This window comes from Anopheles funestus, chromosome 3RL (assembly GCF_943734845.2).
Source record: "Anopheles funestus chromosome 3RL, idAnoFuneDA-416_04, whole genome shotgun sequence".
Lineage (NCBI taxonomy): Eukaryota > Metazoa > Arthropoda > Insecta > Diptera > Culicidae > Anopheles > Anopheles funestus.
In genome coordinates, this window is record NC_064599.1 from 29,913,911 (window position 1) to 29,939,747 (window position 25,837).

The window sequence follows — 25,837 nt, forward strand, 5'->3', positions numbered from 1 at the left end:
TTGGCTTTCCGAATCAAATCGGGGAAAATTTCTTTATTATTTAGCATCGCATTTATGGCTCATCGTTCCATTGCCTTCTCTTTCTCTCTCTCTCTCTCTCCCCCTCTCTCTCTGCTTCTTTCTCCGTTCACATAATGCACCGATATCAATATTCCTCTGAAGCTGAATTCACACAATCTCACCGCTTCTACCTGAATGCATATTGTATGCATTCATTTGCATCGATATTAGCAAAACCTCAATTGCATTCCCTAACCTTCACACACTAGTTTCCACGAAAGTGCTACGATGGTAGGGGGTTTTGCTTTCTATAGCCCAGCACTTCATACCTGCAAATACAAATATAACTCCATTTTCCGACAACCTGCCTTATCCTTGTACACCACGGAACAGTTCCGGTGGGTGCTCTAGTTTTGCGGAACCTACGTGTTTCACTAGTTGCTATTGCTGTTTACTATTGGGGTTTTAGTTGTCTACTGTACTAGCTCACAGATTGCCAGATGGTTGTTTTGTTTTTTTTTTTGCGTATTTTGTTTTTTGTTGATTTATTTACTTGTCATGCTTTCTTCTCTAGTGCTACGCGCTTACATTACAGGTTTGTTTGTAGCTACTTGTTTGCGGTTGTGTGTTTTCTTGGTTTACTATTTCAGCTCTATTTTCATTTCGGTTCATTGAATCGTGCTCATGTGAGACGTGTGGGATGCAAATTTTTCTGTTTGCTTGGTTCTTCTTTTATCTTGGTGAGATTTACTGCTCTTGTCTTTGTTTTTTTTTGTTTCCTTTTTCAGTTTATAATCTTGTAATTTCTTGAGAACTTGTGAAAATCGTTTCAATAACAACAAGCTTTTTCGTATCGTAAATAAACGAACAATTAGAGTAACAGTAGTTTGCTTTCTTTGCCGTAGTACTATGTACTATATGTGGGGTTTTTTGGAGTGTTGTGCATGGTTGTGTTAATTTGAATTCCTCCCATCACCTTAGAACATCACCACGCGCTTATTGGTTGCGGTTGCAATGGGTTCCTTTTCTACCTATTGACACAGTGTTGAGAGTCATGAGATATTCCATTGTTTCCTGTTTAGTGTATACATATATGCGTGATAATGATCGAGCTTTTGGTAATAAATTGTTTCTGTGCACAGTTTTTTTTATTTCTCGTACCATCCTTTCAACATTAGCTGCCACCGCGTTGCGAGCAACAAGAACACCGATATAGTGAGAGAGTGAAAGTGATTGAAACTACACTTTAAGATCAGATCAGTGCTCAGTAGCTTGCCACCATTCAGAACATGGTAAAGTACGATCGTGTTTTTTTGTTTTTGTTTCTTCTTCCACTAACACGTGGGACGGGAAAATGATGGGTTTAAACATGCACACACACACAAACGCACACTTACAGATATGCAACACAGACACACGCTTGCTCACAGCAAGACACATCTAAAGTGTAAAGATGAGGTTGAAAAATGCGCCAACGAACTCATTCTGTTGAGTGTTTTGTATTTTTTGTTTTTTTTAATACATTTTTGGCGTTTTGTAATCGTTCTTAACAGTTTTGAAACATTTATTAGATCGAATGAACAAGAAATTGAAAAAAAAGAGTATCTCTTTTGAGGGATTCCTCAAAATTTTTAAAACGTCTTCTTATTTTAGTTGCTTTGAACTAAAACAAAGAACATTAAATAAAAGATCAAATAGACTTTTCTTTGTTCATCTCGTGTAGTAACACAAAAGATGTTATTTTTTAACTTTTGAAAAGTTCTTATCACACCAAAAGAGTAACATTGCTAACAAGTAATCCTTTACGGTGCTTGAAAATATAATCCCTGGTAGAAGATAGTAAGGTGCATACAGTGTGGTGTGTCTCGTACACTGGCTGTGCAAAACCTGCGTTAAAGTGTGTGCATCTATGAGAATGTAATATTAATGTAAAAATGTTCCTTTGTTGATCATCTCTCAGCATTGCTTCGATAAAGCAGCATCATGCTAACATGGAAACGTACGGCTTAGAGTTCCTAACAATTTCTTCGTCTGCCCAACACTCGCTTATATCAACCACCGTCCAGAAAGAACTTACCTAACCTAGGTCGTGTATCTGACTATCTGTGTCGTGCTTCATCGCACAAAGAGATTTCTTGTGTTGTGTGTCTGACTAAACACGTTTGGTTGTAACATTCTGTACAAAATTTGACATGAAATGTTTCTTCGTTTTCTTCTCCTGTTTTGTTGTATTAATGTTTTTTGTAACAGATGTTGAAAAATTACACCAAAACTGGTTGCATTAGTAATATGGTTTTGTGCTGAATGATTGTATTGAAACGTCAGAGGAAGTTTTTTTTTCTCTCCCTGTTGTGGTGTGTCCGGGACCGGGTGATTAACATCGGCTGTGCATCGAAACGTTCTTGACGTGTGATCACATCAAGTTTGCATCGATTGTGCATTGCGTTTGCCAAAATTTTTTCGCAAAAATTAAAATTATACACCTTAATTGACATCGATCGTGAAAGCAAAATGGTTGCGACCGAATGGACCGGTCCACAATAGGGCTTACATACACAACTAGGATATATAGATTATAGTAGGGTACATGTGGACTTTCCTGTTCTGCTGGGCACACCGTAGCATTTGTTTCGATTTACACTTACAAATTAAAGTTTCTTTTCTCCTTCCTACCATTATAGCGCAAGAGCAAATGGAGGAAAAAAGGGAGTTTTTTTTAAATATGATAAATGTGCTTAACGCCTAATGATATGTTTGGATATGTGAGTGATTTTTTTTTCTTCTGATATTTCTAAATCATCTTGAAGGATACAGCTTAAGGAATAAAACAAAAAAATGTCCAAAATAATACACGTATTAGGTGAATAAATGTGCAGATTTAGTTGATTTGATCAACCCATTACACCGACGCATTGTGGAATGGTTTTACGCAAACAGGAAGGATGACCGAGAGTAAAAAGGGGGAAAAAGATTGATATGCACTTTATGTATCATGGATATACGTCTGACCCACTTTCTTTACGCGTTGACAACAACATAGGCACAAAATACGTGCCGTACATACATGCCAATAGAGTCTTCCTGTCTTACGCATGGGTAAGGTGATATGTTTTACGTATGAGGCTTACTCTAAACGGCCCACTTATACGCCCGCCATTTTGATATGTTTTTTTTTTGGAGTGTGTTTGTTGGGGAAAAACTGGTAGAAACCGTGGTGGTGGTTTTTGGTACAATTTTGTTTTTTTTTGCAAAAAGAAGGGGGAGGTTTATGTTTTCATGAATCCCACATAAGTGGATGTATAGACAATAATGTATCAAAATGTAACAACATGATTGTATCGTTTCATTTCATATTCACCCACCACATAAGGTTATGCTTTTGGAATGTTTTACCTGCTACACCTTATCTAACCGGTATCTTATGCTCATATTTTTTTTATGCTCTCATATGTTGTGGAATACTGGTTTTTGATATGTTTTCTTTTTTTTTGTTTAGTTACGTTTTGTTTTATAACATTTAATCCATCTTTTTGTTTTGAATGGTTGTTGTTTTAAATATAGACATCTAGTGTGAAATTTTTGTGTGTATTTTTTTTTGGTTTTGTGTTTGCAAATGCAACAATTAAATTCTTTTTTATGATATGTTTCCGTTTTGTAAGGGTAGGAATTGTGTTATCTTCTTACATAGTAGCTTCACATTTTGGTGCAATACATATATATTTGCAAAGGTTTTTTGTTTTTGTTTGTAACGCAATTATATGCGTACACGTGTATATAGATATAATGCAAATGTTCTTAAGTGTTATGCTTAAATTCATACATTGATATGTTTTTCTTTAATGCATTATGTGCTTGCTTTTCAGAAGGTGCGTGTGTTTCTTTACTTATGTTTTGGTTTGCCTTTGTAAATAGTTTTTTGCCTGGTGCTTCACAACACATAAAACACTCACAGTAGAAGCGCTTGTTCGTGGTATTAGTTTGAAGATGTAAAATACCTTCCATACATGTAAATAGGGTTTTCAATACATTCATCTTTGCGCTGCTACGTTCGATCAGGCGAAACGTTTCTATCTGTCATGGCGTTTAAAGGATCCTATCCTACGGTATTTTGGCTAAATGAAAGCATTGCTTGATAAGGGATTGTCCCTGAATAAAACGAAGACAAAAACGAGAGACAAAAAAACCCAACAAACACATAATCGCCATCCAGTGCACGAAACGAGGACCATTGTACCTGACACTAGACAACAGTCCACGTTTCGTTTAGGTGGAACACTTGGAAGGCGCTTGATTCGTACCCGAGCTGTGTGTCGAGCGTACCATAAAGTGACCATTTCCTTACGTTCTATGCTTACTTTTGATGATTTTCTTTTCCCCCCGGTTATTCTATGATGTGGCACACGATGAATATGATGAACAGTGCGTGAACATGAAGCTTTTCTTTTTTTGCACCTTATAAACCTACATGCAATAATTCTAACCTAAGGAAAATAATTTCCACACAACAAGCCCTAAAAAAAACAAATCTGTTTCCTCTCTAGTTTAGCAAAGGAACATAAAAGAAAAAAGGAAATATCATTTGAAGCATGTTGTATTTACTACGCGTTCACGTTTCAATACATAAATTCGGTGCTTTGTGTGAAATGTGTTGTTAACACCTTTGTTCTTTAATATTTTGCCCTGGAAGCTAAACACCATTTTTCCCCCGTTTCCGGAAGCATTTCCTTGCAGAACGAGCTCGCTAAAGATCGTTAGTAAAGGAGCACATTCCGGAAAACGTATGCATAGTTTACTTCATTGAAAGACTCTTTGGTAATGTGATTTTTGGTTTTTTGTTTGTTTTGCTTGTTTGCTTACGCGGTGCACACCAACTGGGTGCCGTCGGTATTTCGAACATTTAGAGAACGATTGTTGCGAATCAACCAAAAACGCCGACACTGTTCCGGCGCGCACAAATCGTACGCTTTGGTGTGTCTTTGTTTGTTCGCAAAGCCAGAAAGAAGCAAGTGTGGAAAATTAAAGTGACATTTGTATTTGTTTTTGTTTCCCATTCCGGTGCTTTTTTCCACATTCTTGCAGTTATTCTTTTTTTTTCATCTCCATCTCCATCTTTTGCTATCTTCATTTCCTTCACTTTTCTAGCTTTCTATTTCTTACCCTACACTACACACGCTAGATTCGCTTCATCCAAAAATGTACGGAAAGAAAATTGCGCCCGTTTGCTTCATTCCTTTCTTTCCCACCCACCCCATCGCATTCTACCTACTCACCCCTCGTAGTGGGTACCGGTATCTAGCGGAGTCTGCCGTAACCAATCAGGGCGCTTCCGGTCACGATTGCAACCAGCGCTGGTAGTAGTGTCTCCTTGCCCGGACTTCCATTGCCACTGAGTGACGATGTGTGGTACTTCTTGCCGACACAGTTCATCCGTTCCAGTGGCATGTTCTGGACGTAGTACTCCCGATGTTCGTTCTGCATCGTGCACATGGGGCGCTTCTTCTGGGTCATCTCATCGTCCCGGTTTTTCAGCTCCCGCAGCAGGTTCGGAAACCAGACGAGCTCGCATGAACAAACCAATGGATTATCTGGCAAATAAAAATGGGAACAAAAAGAAAAAGAAACCCGAACGATAGGGTCAACGATAATCGATATCTCATTCGCTGCGGGATTGTAATTTAAGCTTGCAATAATGCATCCTATCAATACTAATAGAATCGGATCAGCTTGATTGAATGTCAGAATTAAACGTAATGCTGCGATTAAGCTGGTAATGGTGAGGTGTTTTTGAAGTGATATTTTATCGTCGAAATTTATTCAAATATCAGTTTTATTTTATTTTTTTCATTGTGCTTCTTCTTGGCTTTAACGACCTTACAGGTCACGACGGCCATTTCTGGCTTACTAGACTTATTTTACCACGAAGCCGGATAATCAGTCCTTGCTACGGGGAGACGGTCCGGATGGGATTTGAACCCGGTCCTGCCGTGTGGACCAGGGCCATTTATCACATGCACAACCGGACCGCCCCAAATTCATTTTATTGAGCTTATTATTTAAAAAAATGTATATTAATACTCTTTGAGATTCATGTGGTAGCGACGTCGGTCTTACACGGCAGTACCTCCGGAGATCAAGAACTTTGGAGGTTCTACTGCCACAAAAAAGAAGATAAATTTCAAAAATGGTAATTCACAACGGATTATCTTCAGGTTACTATTACTATTATGAAGAGGTTTAATAAAGTTTAGCATTTGCACTAGAACTACCAAGCGTTTCCAGCGTTTATTGTTCGCGGGTATTTTTTATAAGAATTTTGAAGTGCTGGACTATATTTTATTGCTTATTTCAGCTCGGTTAAGGTTAAGGCATAGGTTAAGTATGTTAAAATAATACAACCGAGTTAGAATTAATCGAAACAATATTACAATTAAACCAAATATTTTTAAATTATAGTCTAACCCTAAACCTTCATTCATTCGTGCCTTTTCTAATTCAAAGGCTCCTTTCCGAAAAACAGAACCATGTGGACCGAAACAAATGCATATGAAATAAAGAAATGGTTTTACTACCTGCCGGCAACTAAATTCCCCTCGCGGAAGGTTTTATTGTTCGCTAGGGAATAATCAATGGATCATAAACACCTGGGGAAAATTGGTTATATATGTCTGCCCGTTTATGCGTTCCACCGTATTCCTAATACTTCGATTTATTTATTGTACTCTCATTTACTCTTGTAAGCCCCAACGTTTTCTTGTCTTTCGCTTCGTTATTACGCTTTACGTGCTTAAAGCTCGATTTAAGCATCCAAACTCATTTCTATTCTACGTGCGTCGAAGAAAGCTGACCTGACTAAAACTTTCCACCTCCCTCCGGAAAATCAAATACTTGGAAACCAATTTTCTTTTCACCGTCGTTCGTTGATGGTGTGCTAAGTGGCTGTCGATAATTCGTATCGATCGGTATGGTGTTCATATTCCCTCTTTGGGGTAAAGATTTTCATTCTCTTGCAAGGGTCCAAAAATTGGATTGATATAGCGTAGAGCAACGATCAAACACCGGACGAATCATTTCCACCATCACGCATCACATATTTTTTCATTACCATTCCAGTGTATCTCGGATGGGCTTTTACACGGATTGGCCAAATGAAATCCACCCGGGAACAAATTAAGAGCTACGAAAGCCTGTATGAATCAACATTCCTCTTGGCGATGGTAAATTCTTCGGAGAAAAATAAAATGTCCCTCGATTGATCTTCATTTATTCAACCATGGGCAGTTCCGGTCACAGCAGAACAACGGTAACGTAACACACACACACCGAACCGTGGAAGAGCACGCAATTTGCAACGCGCATGAAAACGGTCGTTTTCAGCATCCGGTCGTCATGGAAGCCATTACGTTCGGTTCGTAACTTCAAACCGGTGTGACCAAACTTTGCCCACATTTCCGCTGCTGGTGCTTTGCCAACACACGTAGCTCACGAAAAATAGAGTGAGAAAACAAAACAAAATGAAAGGAAAAAAAACACTATCTCACTTCGGCGAAGTTGATTGAGTTGTCACCGGAAGCGAAACGATATCAAGCTTCTTCCTTAACGGCCATGCGAACGAATGACCTCGTTCGTGTCGGAACTGTTGGAAAACTTTTCACACCAATAGTGTCAGTTACCGCCACGGGCAGGTATTTCTGCGTGGAGTCTCTTTGTGTTTCCAGCAGTTAAGGGTTCCTTTTTTCGTCAATAGATAAGCAGAAAAAGGTTTCTGCTTGTCGTTTTTTTTCGGACAAAAGAAAATGATTTTTTTGTTTAAATTCCAAGAGGCCGTAAAGCATATGGTTCCATCTTAAAGGTTTGTACATTATTAAATTAATGTAATAATGATTGACTTTGCTATTAATTGTATTATGTTAGAATAGGTATACATGCTTCTGGATTTCTTTATTATCAAATGAACAATTTATAGCTTTTCTATTTTGTAAATTAAATAAAACCACTTCAGAGTATTTCATAATTAAATTTAAACATAAAGGTTACGAACTCCTGAAACTTTTTAGTTTAAACTAATGACTTTATTCATTATAATTTATATTGAAAACCGAATCCCAAAAACACCTTAAAACTTGCTTCGAGGATAAAATTCCCCTAAAGTTTGTGAGATTTTTTTTGTCAATTTGATTTAAACTGCCAACTACCACTGGTAGTAACTTTTATTGAATTATGCGATTTAAAGTGCACTTTAAGTAAGGTTCATACAGATTCAAATGGTTATAAAAGCATCCATTTACTACTTCAATAAATTCGTTATGTCTAAATGGAGTCTCCTTCAAAGGCTTTAATAACCCTCGTTTAGATTCTAATCTTCCTGCCTTCACCTGTTATTCTCCAAACCGCCGTGTTGACCATCGTTACATTAAGCGGTGAACATAAATTAAAGATTCGTCTATCCACAATCTAATTCCTTTTACCATTTTCCTGGTAACGGTTATCTTCCCTCCGGAGTGTGATGGTGCAATCGCAATAGTAAAAGTCATTTCATCCCAGACGAAGATGAAGATAAGTGCGAACCTCTAGACCCACCTTCTTCAACCGTAAGGAAGGTTGTATTTTACCGTAAAACCTTTACCGAACCGGCACAGGAAAATAGGAAATCGTATTCGTGTATATTCACTTACCCATAATATCAACGACACGCAGCGAGTCCATGATCGGCTCCATCACTTCCTCCGGTATGCGCGTTAGCTTGTTGTTTTGAATGCTGAGCGTCTCGAGGGAGTTGAGATTTTCGAAAACGAGCGCCGGCAGGACCTTGATGCTAGGATAAAGAAAAGTGTACACAAAAAAGGTAAGAGCACCAAGCAAACGTAAGGAAATAGGAGAGGGTCCTTTGGGTTACCAACAAAGCCACAAACATCGTTCGGTCTATTAATTAATGTCGAAGTATTTTCTAGGACTTTTAGACGTAGGTTTCAAAAGGCTACTTCTTTCTTTGACATTTTTTTTTCTTTTTTGTGTTTTTATGAAAGCAAACCCTTCAATATGGGCGTATTTGTACGTGTTGGTGGTAAAAGGATAAATTGTTGGTAGCTTATCTCATAGTCTAGCACTTCCTTCTCCTGTACCCATTCACAATACTTACTCGTTTTTCTGAAGATTTAAAAAGGTTATCGAATCGCCAAAACCCACAAAAGCGTCCTCACTAATAACGGAGATGTTGTTGGAGCGTAGATCTAGATGTCGCAAACGGTGCAGAGGACGCAACGCTTCGCTCGGGATGATGTGAAGATTATTGTCCCCGAGGCGGAGATATTGTAGGTTTTCTGCGAATGAAATCGGACCGTCAGATAGCGTTGGTCGTAAGTTTTGCTGATTACCAGCGCGCCGGTCCATTACCTTCCAATCCTTCGAACGCTTCCTTCGCGATGTAGGAGATTGAGTTACCCTCCAGCTCGAGTGAGTTGAGCAGCGTAAGGTGAAAGAATACCCTTGCCGGTACTTCCGTAAGCTGATTGTGGGCCAAAATCAACGAGTCCAGATTTTCCAGACCTGGTGGAACAATACGCAAGCGGACACGACATTTCATTAGTAATTCCGTAAGACATCGCCCAAGTTTCCTTAATCACCCAGGAGATAGATTTACTGTGCGAGCGGGCATGGTTCCTTACCTTCGAAGTCACCTTCCTTGATTGTTTTGATGCGATTCTCCTGTAGCTCGAGCTTTCGCAGATTATCCAACATCGAGAGTGCCTTCTGCGGCACGGCAGTAAGATCATTTCCGCCCAGATTCAACCGTTTCAGCTTCCTGGGAAAAAGTACATCCGGGTGAGTGAATAACGTTACACAGTAACAGACGATGGTGAACCATTCCCATTCGATGCTTACTTGTCCAAACCACGGAACGCGTCCGGTTCGATGAATGTGAGCTTGTTTTCGTAGATGGTGAGTATCTCGAGCGTGTCGAGTCCCTCGAACGCCCGGTTGTGGATCTGCGAGATGCGGTTGTGGTTCAGGTTCAGTATCAGCAGATAGTGAAGATTCTTCAGTGCGCTCGACGGTACGCTCATCAGTTGATTTTGGGACACATCGAGCTGGGTAAGTCCACGTCCTGCACGGAACGGTGGTTGAGATGGGACACGTTTTAATTAACATGTAAATTACGACGAATGTTACGCCTGGGGGGGAATTTTAATCAAAACCCCATTCAAAATAGGACGATTTCATATACAGGACATGGGAGATCGAAATTCTCTTGTGAAGGGAAAGCAAATGTTTGATACATTAAAAATGGATTGAAATTTTAATGACATATTTGAAGTAGCATTAAAGCAAAAAGTACCAATAGATGATGGAACTAGCAAAAATATTATAAATTATTCAAACATTGTTTTCAAACAAATTCTCATTAAAGCTACGGAAAGATAAACATTATCAATTCAATAAAACAGGAAAACTCCCTCATGAAGGTAATGAAATTTGCACGCAATAATTAAGAGATTTAGTCTTGTGCTATTTTCCATTCATTGTTCACAAAACTTTGTTTATAGCTCCAGCAAAAGTATTCTCTTGCGGGCTTTTTTCGGGATGCAGTAAAAGGTTTTACTTCAAACAATCGTAATATTTTTACTGCAGCCAAATAGCGCAATTCCTTTGGTGTGGAAAGACTCGACAACGTTCCGTTGCATGGATGAATAATTTCATTTCCTTCGTTTCGTTTCGCGCTGTTTCACAGCCACACAGCCTCACAAGTTGCCTCTTAATTGTGAAACGTTGGCTGCGAAATATGCTTCCGCCAGGCAGGTAGTCGTAAAATGTTAAGAGTCTTTCGGCAAACGTTAGGCCAAATGTCGTGATTTCTCATCCCTTTTCGCAGTGCTGACAAGCGTAAGCATTGAGGCAGAAATCGCGTTTTTTGGAGGCTAACTTTCCGGCATGACAACACGTCCGACAAGACGGGTCCTTCATGTCAAGTAGTCGCTCGGGTAAAGAATAAGATAGCAAACGCACTTACCGAGCGAGCTGAGCGATGTTTCCTCGATGGTGGCGAGACTGCTGTTGTGGATGGTAAGGTGCCGTATGTCAAGCGCTAGAAACACGAAACCCTGCAGCTTCGGTAAGTTGTTGTGGCGCAGCTTCAGGTAGAAGATGATCGGGCTCTTGCCCTTCAGCGCACTCATCGCCTTAGTGATGTGCTGTACGTCGGTCGCCTCGCACAGTATGTCCAGCCCATTCTTCTTCACCTGGCAGACGCACGGGCTGATGTCGCTACCCGGTGGGCATGTTTGCGGTGAGTTCGATTGTGCCGCAACCGGCGCGTGGTCCAGCACCGCCAGTGCCAGCCCGAGGAGCTTTATCCACATCCATAGGGCATTCCGTGACGGCATCTTCCCGCCGCCGTCTCTGTCACTACACTTTTTTCTTCCTGCGTCTCAACACGTTGACTATGACTGCATCTGTGCGAGCGGGAGGAAATTAAATTATAAGCTAAAGAAAATTTGTATCTATTGTGCTTAATTTTATTATCTTCCATTTTTTGTTGTGGTAATGTCGGCCGAGCGCGTAAATTATTTATGCGTCACACAAGACAAGCCAATCATCATTATATAGATAGGACCAGGGTGAACACAATCTGATCATATCGTCAATCTCAATTTTTAACCCCCGCCTCTGTTGCGTTCCAATGCGTGTGATATTCCTTGTGCAAACCGCCAAATGTACCCTCGCCTTAATCCTGTAGTGATAAAGTAAATTTTTCTTTGCGCCTGAATGTATGCGAAACCTGTAGCACGTGCATTAGTAGCACAATGGGGACGATGGCAAGATGTCGCCACGTTTCCGCATATATTAGATATGAATATTTCATTCTCCTTTGCATACGATTATTGCCATGTCCCGCGGTGCCTTTTCCTGTTGGAAATTGCCATTTATCTTTCGCGGTTTTTGGAAGGCGGTGGGGAGTAGTACTTCTACACACATACATGAAACCATATCTGGGCTCATGTTTGTGGATTGTATATTTTTAGCTACAAGCGAACGAAAATGACTCGTACGAAATGTGAATGAATACGGAATACGAATTGCCATATTTGTTAAGAGATGATTCAACTATTATGTAAATTGTTAATTTTTGACCCCGCCTCCCTTCCCTATCGTAACAAAACGTAACGCTGGAAGCATACCTTCTTTATTATTTTTGTAATTTAGCTACACAAATTTAGCTACGAGTTTAATAGTGTGTGTTGGGTTAGTAAATATCTGAACAATTATAAAAATATTATCATTAGTAAACAGATTAATGCGTGGAAAATCGCCTTATTAAAAAAAAGTTCACCTTTTTCATTACAACATGACGGACGCATCCTGATAATATTCTTTACGAGCATAATAACTCACCAACATCTGATAATAATCTTTTGCAATGAATACAGTGCTACTAAATGCTGACCGTATATTCACCACTCCTTGTTACGCTTCATTGTACACGAATGCAACAGTAAAAAAAACTACTCGTTATACCTTCATTGCAGTTTGATACCTACCTCGCATCGTACAAGAAAGATCAAAACAATGAAAGATAATGTATTATTATGACACAGTTATCAGATTATCCCTACTCTCACACCTACCCACCAATGAGCTTGACCGCACATATCTTTGCAACGTGCTCGGAGATGTTATGTGTTGCGTGCTTTACAATAAAGCAATTTGTTATCCGAAGTATAGACGGAACAAACTCCGTGCGGACGACCGTTAGCACGCGAGCCAATTTTGTGGCGTAATTTATTTAATGTCCCGGTATGTGCCACATTGAATCTGTTTCTTTTTTTTGTTTCATGGTTTCTATTTAAATTATAGGTTTCAAACAATGGTACCAGTTATAAATTAAACCGATACACTAATGTGCGATGAATGGGTTAGCAGGAAGAATGTCGTTTTTTATTGAGTGAAGGGAAAAGCTGGAGTTTTTATTGTAGCATACTGATACAGTTTGAGTACAATTTCTATTTTATTTTTATTCTCATATAAAAAGCAAGGTTTTCCATGTTGTATACAATTACATGTTTTAAAAGCAATAAAACGCTAATGGAGACGCCTAGTACTTTGAAGAACCTGATGGAGGCGCCCAGTACTCTGATCATTCGAACAATCCTTGCCAACTATCCAGATCTCGTTTAACGAATGCAATTGAACATTAATTTAAAATTCAATTACCAACGCTAATTATAGTTTGACCTTAATTCACTCGCCTCGGCTAGTAAAACCAGCGAGTAAATAAAATGCCGTTAATGGATTTTCTATTTACTATTCTTATCGTTATTTACAATCACAAATGTTAGATACTTTTTTATTACTGAACAAATACCACCCTAACCTTAATCATTTCTCAAAGCGTTGAGTTGTTTGAAGTTTATTTTTCTCTTTCTATAAGCTTAGGTATGATTTCTAATGTGCAGATTAAAAGCCTCACTAACATTATTGAAAGGAACCATTCCGTATCAAATCATCTTTAGATGTGCTTCAACACTTTTCAATCCCCGGTACAGATTCAGTGGTAAACCTCAGTCCGGCAGCTTATGCTTTGATCTTATAAATATTTTGGGACGGATATCTCACCCTCTCCTAAATGGTGGTTTCCCGAAGCCATTATAATAAACATGGATTTGATAAAAAAAAAAAACGTCGGAACAAACATACATCAACTGATCGAAACGATAACGTTCCCATCAGGCACAGTTCAACTACCTTAAACATGGTCGATAAATGAACTTCCACCCTCACAGTCGTGTGCTCAGAAACAATGCTTTTAATTGAGAGGAATATTTACTACGCATTTCTTCGCCCTAAGCTCGACCCTATCAAATGGTCTGTTTAAATCAAAATAAACGATTTTGCGGGATAGGGAGGTATGAATTACACGGCATAAATACCAGCGCCAAGTACTGTGGCACCACTCGCATTCGAACCGGACAACCAGAGTCACGAGGGGTGCAAAAATGGCGCTGCATCGCCGCACAAAACATCGCACGCCGGCTGGCCCAAGGGTCATGCATTATTCATACGTAGCATTTTGTTATTTATCCTGTCCCCCGTTACCTGGCCATTGTTACGGTACAGAGGTAAACCATCGTACATGGATGTCAGTTGATGACACCGGCGATGGTGTTGGTGGTGGTGGTGGTGCTACTGCTGCTGATGGTGTAACGATCTTACGAGCGGTTACTCCGCTCCGGTTCGTATGTAAATGTGCGATACCTGTGTATAGTACCGGGTCCGGAATCCTGTGGAGCTAAAATTAGACTCCGTACCGGCGAAAAGATAATATCGATTTTTTGTCCACTCCAACATAGAAGGCACGGCCATCACTGCTCTTAATGGCGCAAATGCTCGATGTTCCCGGGAACGAACCCGATTTAAGTCGATATCAGCCTCAGGTAAGGTGAGTTCCTTTATCTGTGCCACATTTAGTGACTGCTTTTATCCTGCCTGCCTGCGGTTGATCCGTTTACTGTTGTGCAAAATCGATAGAGTGTTTGTGCATTAATGTGATAAAAGCAAAACAAGCTTACTATTTACGCAAAATGAGACTACGACGCTATTAGGACTTTGACAGTATTTTTTTTATTTCTATAGAGGTACGTCCTAAGATCGTATTCTTTCACACAACATAAAATCAAAAGAAATAATACATGAAGCTATATCTGCGTCATATGTGGCAATGACAGGTGTCAGATTGTCTGAAGGACGATATGGATAAAAAGAAAGTAAAGAAAAACGAGGCAAATCTTGATGGGCTAAACTTATTCAGCTCCGTTACACGTTTTGCACATTTTTGATGCCTTGCCTGACGTGTGCTGAGTGAAAACACGTCCTTCAAAACCAGACTGACCTTGATTGGATTACGTTTCTTACATTATTGATCATTTTTGTTCAATCACACTCCAATGCTATTGACGTATTCCGTTAGCTAAAAGTCGCACATCTGCCTGAAAGAATCTGCCAATCAAGGGCATGTCAAAATCATTCCTAACCACTTAATCGTTCTAAAGCACTTCACACGCGTTCTTACTGGTAAAAGACAAATAAGTCACTTTCGCTTTAAATGTATGGCTTCCCCGACACGACAGAACATAAAGAAAGAAACCATCAAAAATAACACAATTTTCCAGCCTAAAACGCATTAGGCTGATTAAACGTCAGACGGTAATGAGACGTGGTATGTCAACAGCACAAACAGAACGAAGGTGACAATCGTTTCCACTGGAATCGGTCGTTCATGTTCGTTCAACCAAATCAATCCATTGCCAATCCTGGTGCTCGAAAAAGAAAGGGAGGGAACATTGTTTCGCCACCGCTCGAAAGCCTTACCATATCGATTTTTTTTGTTTTTGTTTTTTATGCCCTTCTGTGGCACGGATGTTTGCTTTTTATGTGCCTAATAAACATTCGATCCGAGTACATTGAACAGTGTCGCTTATGGCATAACGTGCTTAAAAAGATGAATTTTTGGTCCAAGATTTGTGACCGTATGTTACGTTCGTGAGCATTTAACTGAAGTATACAGCATTTCTCAGATGATATTGTAATGTCATCCATATTTATTGTAAAGGTGTCATATGTAATGGTAAACACAACTAGATGAATATATGATTTCGCATTCGTAGCTGATGAAATTGAAAACAAGTTATACCACTGAAGGTGTGCAATAAAATGTCCTTTCCCTTCTTGTAATCTAGAGCGTTTTTACCTTTTCTTATGAAGCCTTTACAAGAAATAACGATTACAATGATAATATCACCTGAGAAACGCTGTAAAGTGAAAACCATAAAGAAATAAAGCACACATCCCCATCGAATAAGCTTCCTCACAAGAAGCACGCCGTCTCACGTCCAATTACTTCGCAAAAGCAAAATAAACGTTCGGTATCGGCAATGGGAACGATTCCATTCGAGAAAGCAGATATCGATCGTTTAGTACGTAGCTCACCGTAACCGTGCTTTTCGTGCTCAATCGTGCAGAAAAGATGGTGGCGAACGTTTTATGCATGAATTATTACTCGCTCAACTGTGATGGATCCTCACGATGGTTATTGTGGTGCGCGAAGGGGGGAGCAAAATTTAAGAAAATCGAATTTCAGCTAAACGAGAAAAAGGCCAGAAATTGTCAAATAGGTTAAGCACACTTACCAATACCTTGGTGAAATGTTAGCACTGTTTGCTGCCCGTCCCATAGCCCCTATATCATGCCGGAAAGGAGCCGTACGTATTGAAACGGGTTCGTCGCCACGGTCGTATTTTTTTTCTTCTTTCTTTCGCACAACTGCTATTACTGGTCACACGTATAAACACTGCTGATAAATCACATTCGAGTAAATTCACAGCTTTTTTACTTTTTTTTCTTCTTGATATTGTGTGACGATCAGATAATATAAAGAAAGCACACCGATCACACTGTAAACACTCACTAGCACGGCACGGTGGGCCTGCTGCCTTAACAAAATTAATACCACCTTAACCTTATCCAACCGCAACCACTTCACTCACGCACACTCACACCACACACACGCACACTCTGCTTCCTGTTTAAAAAAAAGCAAAAATAAAGTCATTACATCGACGCACACTATATTATCAGCAAATGGAATCTCATTAACTTAGTCGAAACGGTAGGACTTTGTTTGTTTTCTCGATTCCATCCTTTAAAGCTTTCGCATTGCACGATCGATGACTGACCAGTTTTAGGGCAACCTTTTCCTTCCATTCGATTTGTATGCACAGTTTATGGATTTATCGATGAGGGAACGGGTCTACTTTTCTATTTGCAAGGGCACCACGAACGGTCGCTGTTGACGAAGTATCGCTTTTCCGCACGGTACGGAACAAAACAGGCAAGAAATTAAGAACCTAACGATGGATTATGTTACCCACTGGGACGGTTTCGTGCGAAGGCCAAAGAGAGACAGTAATTTTATTAATCCAATTTTTCGTCTTTTATTCGTTTGCTATTTGGCTCACTATTTGTGTCTAAGCGAAACATGACCCCGGCTAGAGGATATCAATTTGCTGGCAAATATATGACGACTGTCGGTGGCTTGATTGATTGAAGTTTGATTCGATGTTTGTTTGGAAAGACAATTTTCGCACTGCTCTTTGACCTTGGCGATTAATATGAAGGAGAGTGAGAAAAGCATTATGATGTTTGTTTGTTTTTAGGTAATTGAAATAATTTATATCGATAAAATAAAATAATTGCTGCAAGTAGAATGTGAGATTGAAAAAAGCACCTTAATTTCGAGCACAAATTGGTGCAGCGACCAGGATTAAAAACAAATGTTTCTCCTTTCTTACTCATTTGATTCACTGACAACTTACAAATATTTTTCTTCCAAGAAAAATAGGATGTTGGTTTGAAAGTAATTTCTTCGAAAATACAGAAAAAAAGTATCCCCTGCTGTAACCTTTAAATTAAAATAAACTTTCCCCAGCAAAGAAAGCAATTCATCATACCCAATGCAGACCACAGCTGGGCGGAACGGGTAACCGAATGAAAACAAAATGTCACCATGAAGGATACAAACAGCAAAGGAAAGAAAGGGTTACCTTATCGCCTCTTCCTAGAAGGTCTAGCATCGATAGCACTGAATCGAATTCGAACCTTTTACAGCATGAAACACAAACGTATCACCTGCTCCCGATCGAACAAAACGACATTGTTAGACGTACGAACAAATACTATCATCGATTTGCCACCGTTTGTGACAAAAAAAAGCTTGCGACAATCGCTATCAAGCACACAGCCACTCGACTGTTACTTTGTTTGGTGGAATGCGGTCATGTTCCACCCCCTCCGGGCAAGGGGGTGGAATGTTCCACCCAAAAACACCACTCTGGTGCAATAATTTTCTTTATTCCCTCGTAGCCATTGTGTTGCTACGAGTGGAAAGAAAATATGGTCCTGTACAGAATTGACGTTCCGATACGTGCGGAAGTTCACTTTTACAACGGTTCTATCATTTCCCTTTTGTGTGCATGTGCAGAGTGAGCAACTGAACGAGCAAAAATAAAAAAAACTTTGCCAACGTAAGTCGTAGGATCAAACGATTTTGTGAATTTCACCAGACTAGCGTGACTGTTGAACGTTTCCACCGGAAATTGATTGAATTTCTTCACCCTCTTGTGTGTAAAGTGCCATTTCTTGTTTCCTTCTTTATGTGCCTTTTTGAGATGGGAAGCACAAAATATGATTAAAATATTTCATCTGATTCCCCCAATGGGCAAAACTGATACTTACTGGAACCCCACCCCACTGGAACCCCCACTTACTTCAAGGTGACCTTGGCAAATTTTACACTCAAACTGCTGTCAGTTTTTATCGTCACTAAAAAAACACACGAAATTCAACAACAGGCATCATCTTAATACGTTGTCAGTACAATTAACAACACTGAGTTTAGAGTGACTCGCAGACGCAGCAGTAAGCAAGCAAAAATCGTTTTTTGCCACGACGCCATCACCCAGTGATGGTGGCGATCGAATTAATCAACGGGTCGGCACACACACTCACGAGCAGTCCAGTCCGATCCGGGGCTATCTCTAAGCAGGAAGTATCAAATCAACGCTCGTGCATTGATGGTGGTATTCTCCCATCGTTTCGAGTCGTTTTCGAAGTCTCAGAAGTCGGCTATTTCGACTCAGAGCACAACCTCAAACGGGCGCCGTGACGCCGTGGTGCGGGCGAACACAAATTCTACGACCGGCTAAGAATATGCTGCTTCAGTTTGGCTTTTCACAAATGGGGCTCGTTTTGCCTTCCCCATTTGTTCCATCCCTTTCCCCAGCATCACCAACCTTAGCACGCGCGTGATGGCGGTATCATTATCGTTGGCGACAAATTCAATTTGAGTTGCGAGCAGATGAATTTGTTTAACAATGGAAACCGCAACCACATGCAAACAGATCTTCAGGCTGTTTGACCCATCTTATACGGACTTCGGGCGACGACAGCCAAGCGGGAATAATGTTACGCGCTACACCACAATTGCCACTGTTTCTGTGTTCCGGCATGTACGGTTTGGTGCTCGGCTGAGAACGATCCACACCGGTTGAAGGCACCAACCGTTTGCGTTTGAATCCCGATTTCGTCACACTGGAAGACATGTCTGGCTAAAACCACACCCACCAAGAATTTGAAAGAGAAGCGAACGATCGATAAACCAGTCATCACAGGTGCGTTTCATCGGTGTATACGGAGTAGCACATCATGAGTGGAAAAATAGGAGTTTCTAGCTATGGGGGAGCTTACTCCCCAGCATACCGGCATTTGGTTGAAATTGAAATTCTACCCAACGGTAAACCACCAGAAGGCGAGGCATGTGAAGATGCGTTGTATTTTGTGCAGGCATCCAATTAGTCAGCTCCATAATCATGCAACACATGTAAGTCAGTAATTAGGCATTCAAGCGTACACATCGTGGAAAGTTGATGATAGAGCGAATGATGTGATTAAGTGTCATGTTCTTATGTCTATCTAATGAGAAATATGTATGTATATGACAGGTTATAGTATGTTGATTCTAAGAGTTTTTTCATCATTATTTATTTAATATTTTACCTTTCAACTTTTTTTGTTATTGTTTAACTTTTTTTGTAAGAACTTATAAATCATACAAATATGCAACATTAAATAATACGTCCAGACGATTCTTCATCTTCAAGTGCACATTAACAAACAAAAAATAAAATCCTTATCAAAACTAAATCTAAAATATCTAAATCCATTTTCAAAAGCTTTCTGTTACAATGTGCATTTTAATTCATCCATTATTGCTTGAGTTTTATTTTAACAATGTAACATCCATGGTATAAATTATAAAACTACCCCATTGCACCATCATTCACACCTCATTGTGTGTGTGTGTGTGTGTTTCTCCCATTATATGATCTTTTACTGAAATATAAGCTTTTCCCAGCAACCATTTCACTCATTGCACCGAAACGTGAACCTTTCAGCGAACTTCCCAAGTGTATCTTGTGGTATCACTTTCCGCTTGCATATGTAATTTCGCAGCTCCTAAAGAACAGCTTTCCAGTGAGTTTTTTCCCATGAATAATACAACCAACTTTTGCATTTTTTATCCTCTGCTACTCAGCTCAGCAAAACGAGTCGTTATTTCGCACCAAAAAAAGAAAGAAGGAAAGGAAAACCCTCCTGTTCATGAAACCATTTTGACCCGTTGCCACTCGCAGCAAATCACTTCTTATTGTTCCCTTGCCACCGTCAACTTCACGATGTGGCTAAACACATCCTCAAATGTGCCGCCCCTATAATTCTATTTCATGTCATTGTTACGGTCCAGCGCTCGTCCGTCTGGCTTCAAAGTCCAACGAGTGCCGTCCCGCCGACGAACGAAGTGAACGAACGATCCCGAAAACAGACAGTGAAGTTCTCGGTAGCACACGCTCGCACGAAACAAAACATCACGAACAAAATGCTAGAGAGTAGAGAAAAAAAAACTAACAAGAAATAATGTTATACGCGAGGGTGGTTTTTTGCGTTGTTTAGATTTTCATTGCCACAGCCGAGGTTTCCAGTTTGCCGTTGGCGCAACACGCCTCTTTCTGCAGAAAACGGAAAGTCAAATTCTTAAGGAGATATGTCCAGGTAGGGTAAAAAGGAGACTTTCCTTCTACTTTTTTCCGTTCCCTAATTTTCATGGCCGTTCTGCTGTCATTGACCGGTGTGGTGATTCTTTTCATACGCAGTCACCAAAGCAAAGCAAGTGTTCTCTTCCCATCAGGAAAAAGCCAACCTTACCGGAAGAAATCGGATCTTTTTCGTCCCTTTTTACCAGGCTGTTCAACTGGTAAGCTGTTTTTTCTTGGTAGGTAGAGGACCTATTGGGTGGGTGGGAAAAATGGTTGGGAAATTGTTTATGCGTGTCCCCCTCGTCCGGTTGCTAATGGTCGTACGCTTCCAGCCGCGTGACAGGACATGTCCGAGACTTGTACTTTATTATGTTCCGCTACATCATAACCCCGTGGTGGTAAGAACAGTGACGGACGCAAGCAAAACACAAAATTCCGGTCACAAGAGAATGGTCGTAATCGATAAAAACCCTACCAACCACTGGTCAAAAACCCAGACAAAATGGGACAAAACTTTCGCTACCCTGTACGTGTCAATGAGGGTGGAAATTTGTTTCCACGAAACACTAAAACCCCCACGGTAACAACTTCTTGGTTCGGCTGTTTTATGTAGACCCGGAACTCGGAAGACATTGAACATGGAGCTTAAGGCGAGCAAATGTACTGGAAGTTTAGTGTTTCTTCTTTTTTTTTGTATGTGTTTGTCGGTTGTGTGTTCCTTTTGTTTCGTTAACTCAATCAACAGTTTGAACGTTGATGTTTCCGGTAATGAGTGTTGAGCAGCACGTGTAGTAAGTTTGTGGTGCTGAGCTGTGCAATCGCCCCTATAAAAAGTAATCAAAAAGTAGCCTGTTGTGTGTTTGTGTTGGGAGGTAAACTGGATTTTAGATAATATGCCCATGACCATGAACAGGACGAATAGATACACTCACCATTAATGGAGAGTTTGTCTGTATGAATGGACCGCCATCTTAGGCATCTAATGAAGGACAATTAGGGTATCATTTCTGGTAGCAAATGTTACTTAATGGACAAAAGTAAAGTGTATTTCTTTTTTTTTTGTTTTTGTTTCCGATTGATTTGTGTTTACTTTTGTCACTTTTAGCTAGTAAAAAAATATCCTTGTCTTAGATGGAGACGCATGGTCTTTGGTAAGACATGGTTAATATTTTATTTTATTATGATCTGTAGCGGCTCGATTTTGTAGATGATAGGGGGCTGATATCAGACAAGATAGGACAAGTTAATCTCCCGTACACAGGACTGACTATCATGCTACGGGTAAATAAAGTCAACTAAAGTTAGTAATGGCGGGACAAGAGCTCTTGACGCTGTAGTCATACAAAAGAAGATATAAAAATAAATAGAAAGTAATTAAAAACAAATCAACGGGACATATAACCAAACGATTCCAGGAACGATTGTATTAATAAAAAATCGTTAAATATAATGCACGTGATGAAGTGAATCTATTTTTTTGTCTATAAATATGTTGAATATTTCCCAGGAAAATAAAAAAAACTATTTATGTAATTAATTGAATAGCAATTCACAACGGTATTTTTTCTCCATTTCACATAAAGCAAACTTGTTAGGCTACCATTAGCGGTGCAGTTCGCTATCAAACAGTTAGCGTGATGTGCGGCGCCCCTTTAGCGATCAACATTGATATTCTGCTCCTGCAGCAAAGCCCTAGCCGAGGACCGGTATATGTGAGTGGTTTGCGAAAAAAACCCACGAGAAGGTAATAGAAAAATAACGAAACATCAATTCATCCGAATTATTCCTCATTACAGTTCATCATTCACTTCCAGCCCTATTGAGCCGACGACCATCATCATCATCATCATCATCGTCTGTGTGGTGCTTCACTTTCAATTACTGGGTGAGAACAGTGGCATGGCGAGTCGACGGTATGTCCATGATGCGTTGCACCCCATAGTCTATTCGCCCCCTCCTCCTCTCCCCCCAAAGACACACACACGCACACTAGCTCCATTGTAGATGGCGCGTTTCGATGGCTGACCCTTGGGGATGGGTGGTAATTGTATTCAGAATTCCATATACACACAAACACACAACTACACAGCGCATAGAACGGCGTTAAAGGGAAGGAAACAAGGGAATCAAAAGGGGGTTTTTTCGCACACATAACCACAGACACAAAAGCATGAAGGATCCTTTCACGGTAGAACTGCTTTATCGGAAACTCACTTATGCTCTACAACGTGAAGCCGTGAAGGAAGTCGCGATTCTTATTCCTTTATAACATATTCTTTTCACGTTTTGCACGGTTTTCTTTCGCACCCACTTGTACAAAAAAAAAACAAAGCATTTGTTATTTAAGGTAATAACAGATAATACAATTTTGCACACAAAGGACGCAAAGTTTGGTTGGATTTTTTTTATCACCGTCTCAGCATATTAACGTTGAAGAGTTTGCTATAATTCATCAGGAACCTTTCCTACTTGTGAGCAGGATAAAACTCAATTAGCTAACAGAACACGGTAAAAGGAACGTTCCTTAAAAAAGGAAAGGAAATTCAAAAAACACGCGCTGTCCCTGTGTTTATTCCGTGAGCGTCATTTCACTCCAACTGCCCTACGTTCCCATAACTGTAATGATATCCTTTTGACTTCCATTCTATTCACTTTAACCATCGGCACTAACACCATCGCATCACTCCATCGCCTACTTTATGGCAGGGTCACAACGTCGTTTCATGGATTTTTCCTCAAAACATTGCCAGCTCCCCGAAACCAATTCAATTAATGCTTTGCCCCATCGTTAGATGGGCGCAAATTATGCAAAACAAGCCCTAAAAATAGACACACACACACAAACGCACTCCAACACACACGCACACACACACTTCTTGCACTGTATCAACGCTAACCAACGCTAAAGGGACGCTAACGATTGCAATATTTCACTCGAGAAATGAAAACTCCAAACTCTCGTGTCCTTGCGATTGTGAGTGAATGAATTTTTTTTCCATTCCACGCGCGTGTTTCTCACACCCGGCATTCGCTGTACACTTTTCCTGTCGCTTTCCTTTTGTATTTTGTTTTGTCTTTTATATAAGAAAAAGCCTCCATCCGTCAAATCGCCTATCGCCTCACCCGAAAAGTGCTCCGGAGGTGTAACGTCCACACGGCAGCACTGCACTCTCTCGACTGAGCATGAGAGTCGGTCCCCATAACGTGCGTTCAGCCGCAACCGTTCCGATAAGGGGATGTGGCGTGAGTTCCACCAGTTGCAACGACGAAACATCGACGCAGGGCGTATGCGTACAGCGACGGTTCCCAATGAATTGTTTCCCCCCTTACAGCGTGATTCTTTGTGCTGAACCAATGAGCTACTATGAAGCGATCTACAGGATACAGGTGAATGGGGATGTTTTTTTTGTTGGTATTGGCCATCGATGTGTTGGTGCGATATGCACAAACAACACACAACAAGTGGAGCTCAACTTGTTGACAAACCCTGAGCACCATGTTTTTTGCCCTTGAGAGTGCCAATTCGTGTGCACAATCGGGAAACCGGACACAGGGTGACTCCGTTCCGAACTGGAGAAGCGTCCTTTTAACAGTCGTTCTGCTCCCGCCGTTAAAACACAAACACAAGCGCTTGCGTTAGTGTGTGCGTGTAACTTGTCGTTATGGTTATTCTATTTTCCAGCCGACCGGGTGGAGGGGAGGTGGCCAGGAAAACCGATTTTCCACCGAGCAGACACGGAGCGTTAAAGTCGTGTAGCGAATGGACGCTCCGGTGCGTTACACAGCTTTATGCTGCTTCCGGGCGTTACGTTCTTACGTGTAGCGTGAATGAACGCGTGCTGCTAGCAAGCGCACGCGAAGGCCAACACAATTTTCCAAGGATGCGAAAATCATTAGCATGAGTCGAGATGGAAGAATTCGTGTTCGTTCTTTCACACTCGAGCAACATAAACTGCACATACTTTGTATTAATATTTCAAACAGGAAAAGTAAATACGCACACATATTCATAGGAAATGAATACGAAAAGTTCTTTCAGTACGTTTTAAATCAACACGATACTATTTATACATCCACAAAAAAACACCTGCTTTAGGACAAAAAAAGAGATGGAAAAAATTAGACTTTTTTTGCCACCCAGCTCATACAACCGTTTTCCGTGTGGGAAACACCTTCCGGCACATCCTTCACAGGTTCGTAGTGTTGCATGAATGGAAAACGATGGGTGTGCCACGTTTTTTTTTTACGTGCCACCTACACACCACGCCGTGTGCTTCGTCACTGGAAAAAAGGATGAATCTGCTCAAAATTCGTTGGCAATTTTCAACCGCCCCCCTTTCTTCCGCTCTTCCATCCCACCTAAGTGCTGTCATCGGTGTCTTGTGACCCTATTTTACGTTGCAACTTCATTATTTTATACCATTTCGTGCACCTAAGAATGTGCCGATGTGTTTGTGGATGCCTTTCCTTTTTTTACCATGACATGTTGATGTGTGTTTAGGGAGGGATGCCAACGGATAGGATAGGGCGGTGTGATGGAAAAGTACTGTCTGTCATGTAACGCAAGCACCAAGATGGATGCACCGGTGTACCTTTCATTACTTTTGTAATTTATGCAGCCACCTAAACCATTTCATCACATTGAAACACATACAGTTAAGGAATTTTGCTGGACGGATTTAAGATAGTCTTCATGAAAGTAACACATACATTAATAAATACTAAAAAACCATTTTCATTTTTTTCTATAGTAGTCAATTAAACAAATTTTGTTTCTTCGTTCAAGTAGTACTCCATTAATTAATGTTCTCCTGCTAATTTTTTATTCTACCGGTTGCACTGGAATTGACAAAACGTCAGCTATATAAATAAATATATTTTATAATAATTCAAAAATAGGAATCAAAATCAGAAATTAGAAAAATAAAAAGAATAAACCGATTACACTTACCAAAAACAATAAATTCTTGGCAGTAGAGTCGTATGGAGCTCACATTATTTAAAAAAAATGCTTAAAAAGTCATAAATCATCTAAGTTGTTATACTTCATAACATTGTCAAATATAGTTTTTAACTTATGTGACATCATCTTAATACTATTAAAGATTATTAAAATTAAACCTTATTATATTAAACCCTTCGCACCGACAATATCGCCATCTTGGCACGATTCTCTATTAACCAGAACTATCCCTCATATA

The 25,837-nt window shown here is 40.1% G+C and overlaps 1 protein-coding gene across 2 annotated transcripts; it reads right to left on the bottom strand.

The window, feature by feature from the left end:
- LOC125767888 (slit homolog 2 protein) lies at positions 1-23,883 on the bottom strand. 2 transcript variants are annotated; one of them, XM_049434846.1, is made up of 9 exons: positions 23,760-23,883; positions 16,179-16,570; positions 11,006-11,447; positions 9,880-10,102; positions 9,663-9,799; positions 9,391-9,543; positions 9,137-9,317; positions 8,673-8,812; positions 1-5,585 (listed from the first exon to the last, which is right to left on the bottom strand). In XM_049434846.1, the coding sequence occupies exons 3-9, from the start codon at positions 11,376-11,378 to the stop codon at positions 5,293-5,295; spliced, it is 1,500 nt and encodes a 499-aa protein (XP_049290803.1). In that variant the 5' UTR covers positions 11,379-11,447; positions 16,179-16,570; positions 23,760-23,883; the 3' UTR covers positions 1-5,292. The 2 variants fall into 2 exon arrangements, with proteins under 2 accessions (XP_049290803.1, XP_049290804.1); XM_049434847.1 differs by lacking the exon at positions 23,760-23,883 and adding an exon at positions 22,851-22,874.
- Positions 23,884-25,837: the final 1,954 nt, after the last annotated feature.

Bases quoted from the DNA above. Each gene is read 5' to 3' on its own strand.
- LOC125767888 (XM_049434846.1), bottom strand. From the start codon at position 11,378: ATGCCGTCACGGAATGCCCTATGGATGTGGATAAAGCTCCTCGGGCTG. The intron at 9,800-9,879 runs GTAAGCATCGAA...ACTTTTTCCCAG, and splicing joins GCGTTCCGTGGTTTGGACAA to GAAGCTGAAACGGTTGAATC. The intron at 8,813-9,136 runs GTAAGTATTGTG...TCTTTATCCTAG, and splicing joins TTAAATCTTCAGAAAAACGA to CATCAAGGTCCTGCCGGCGC.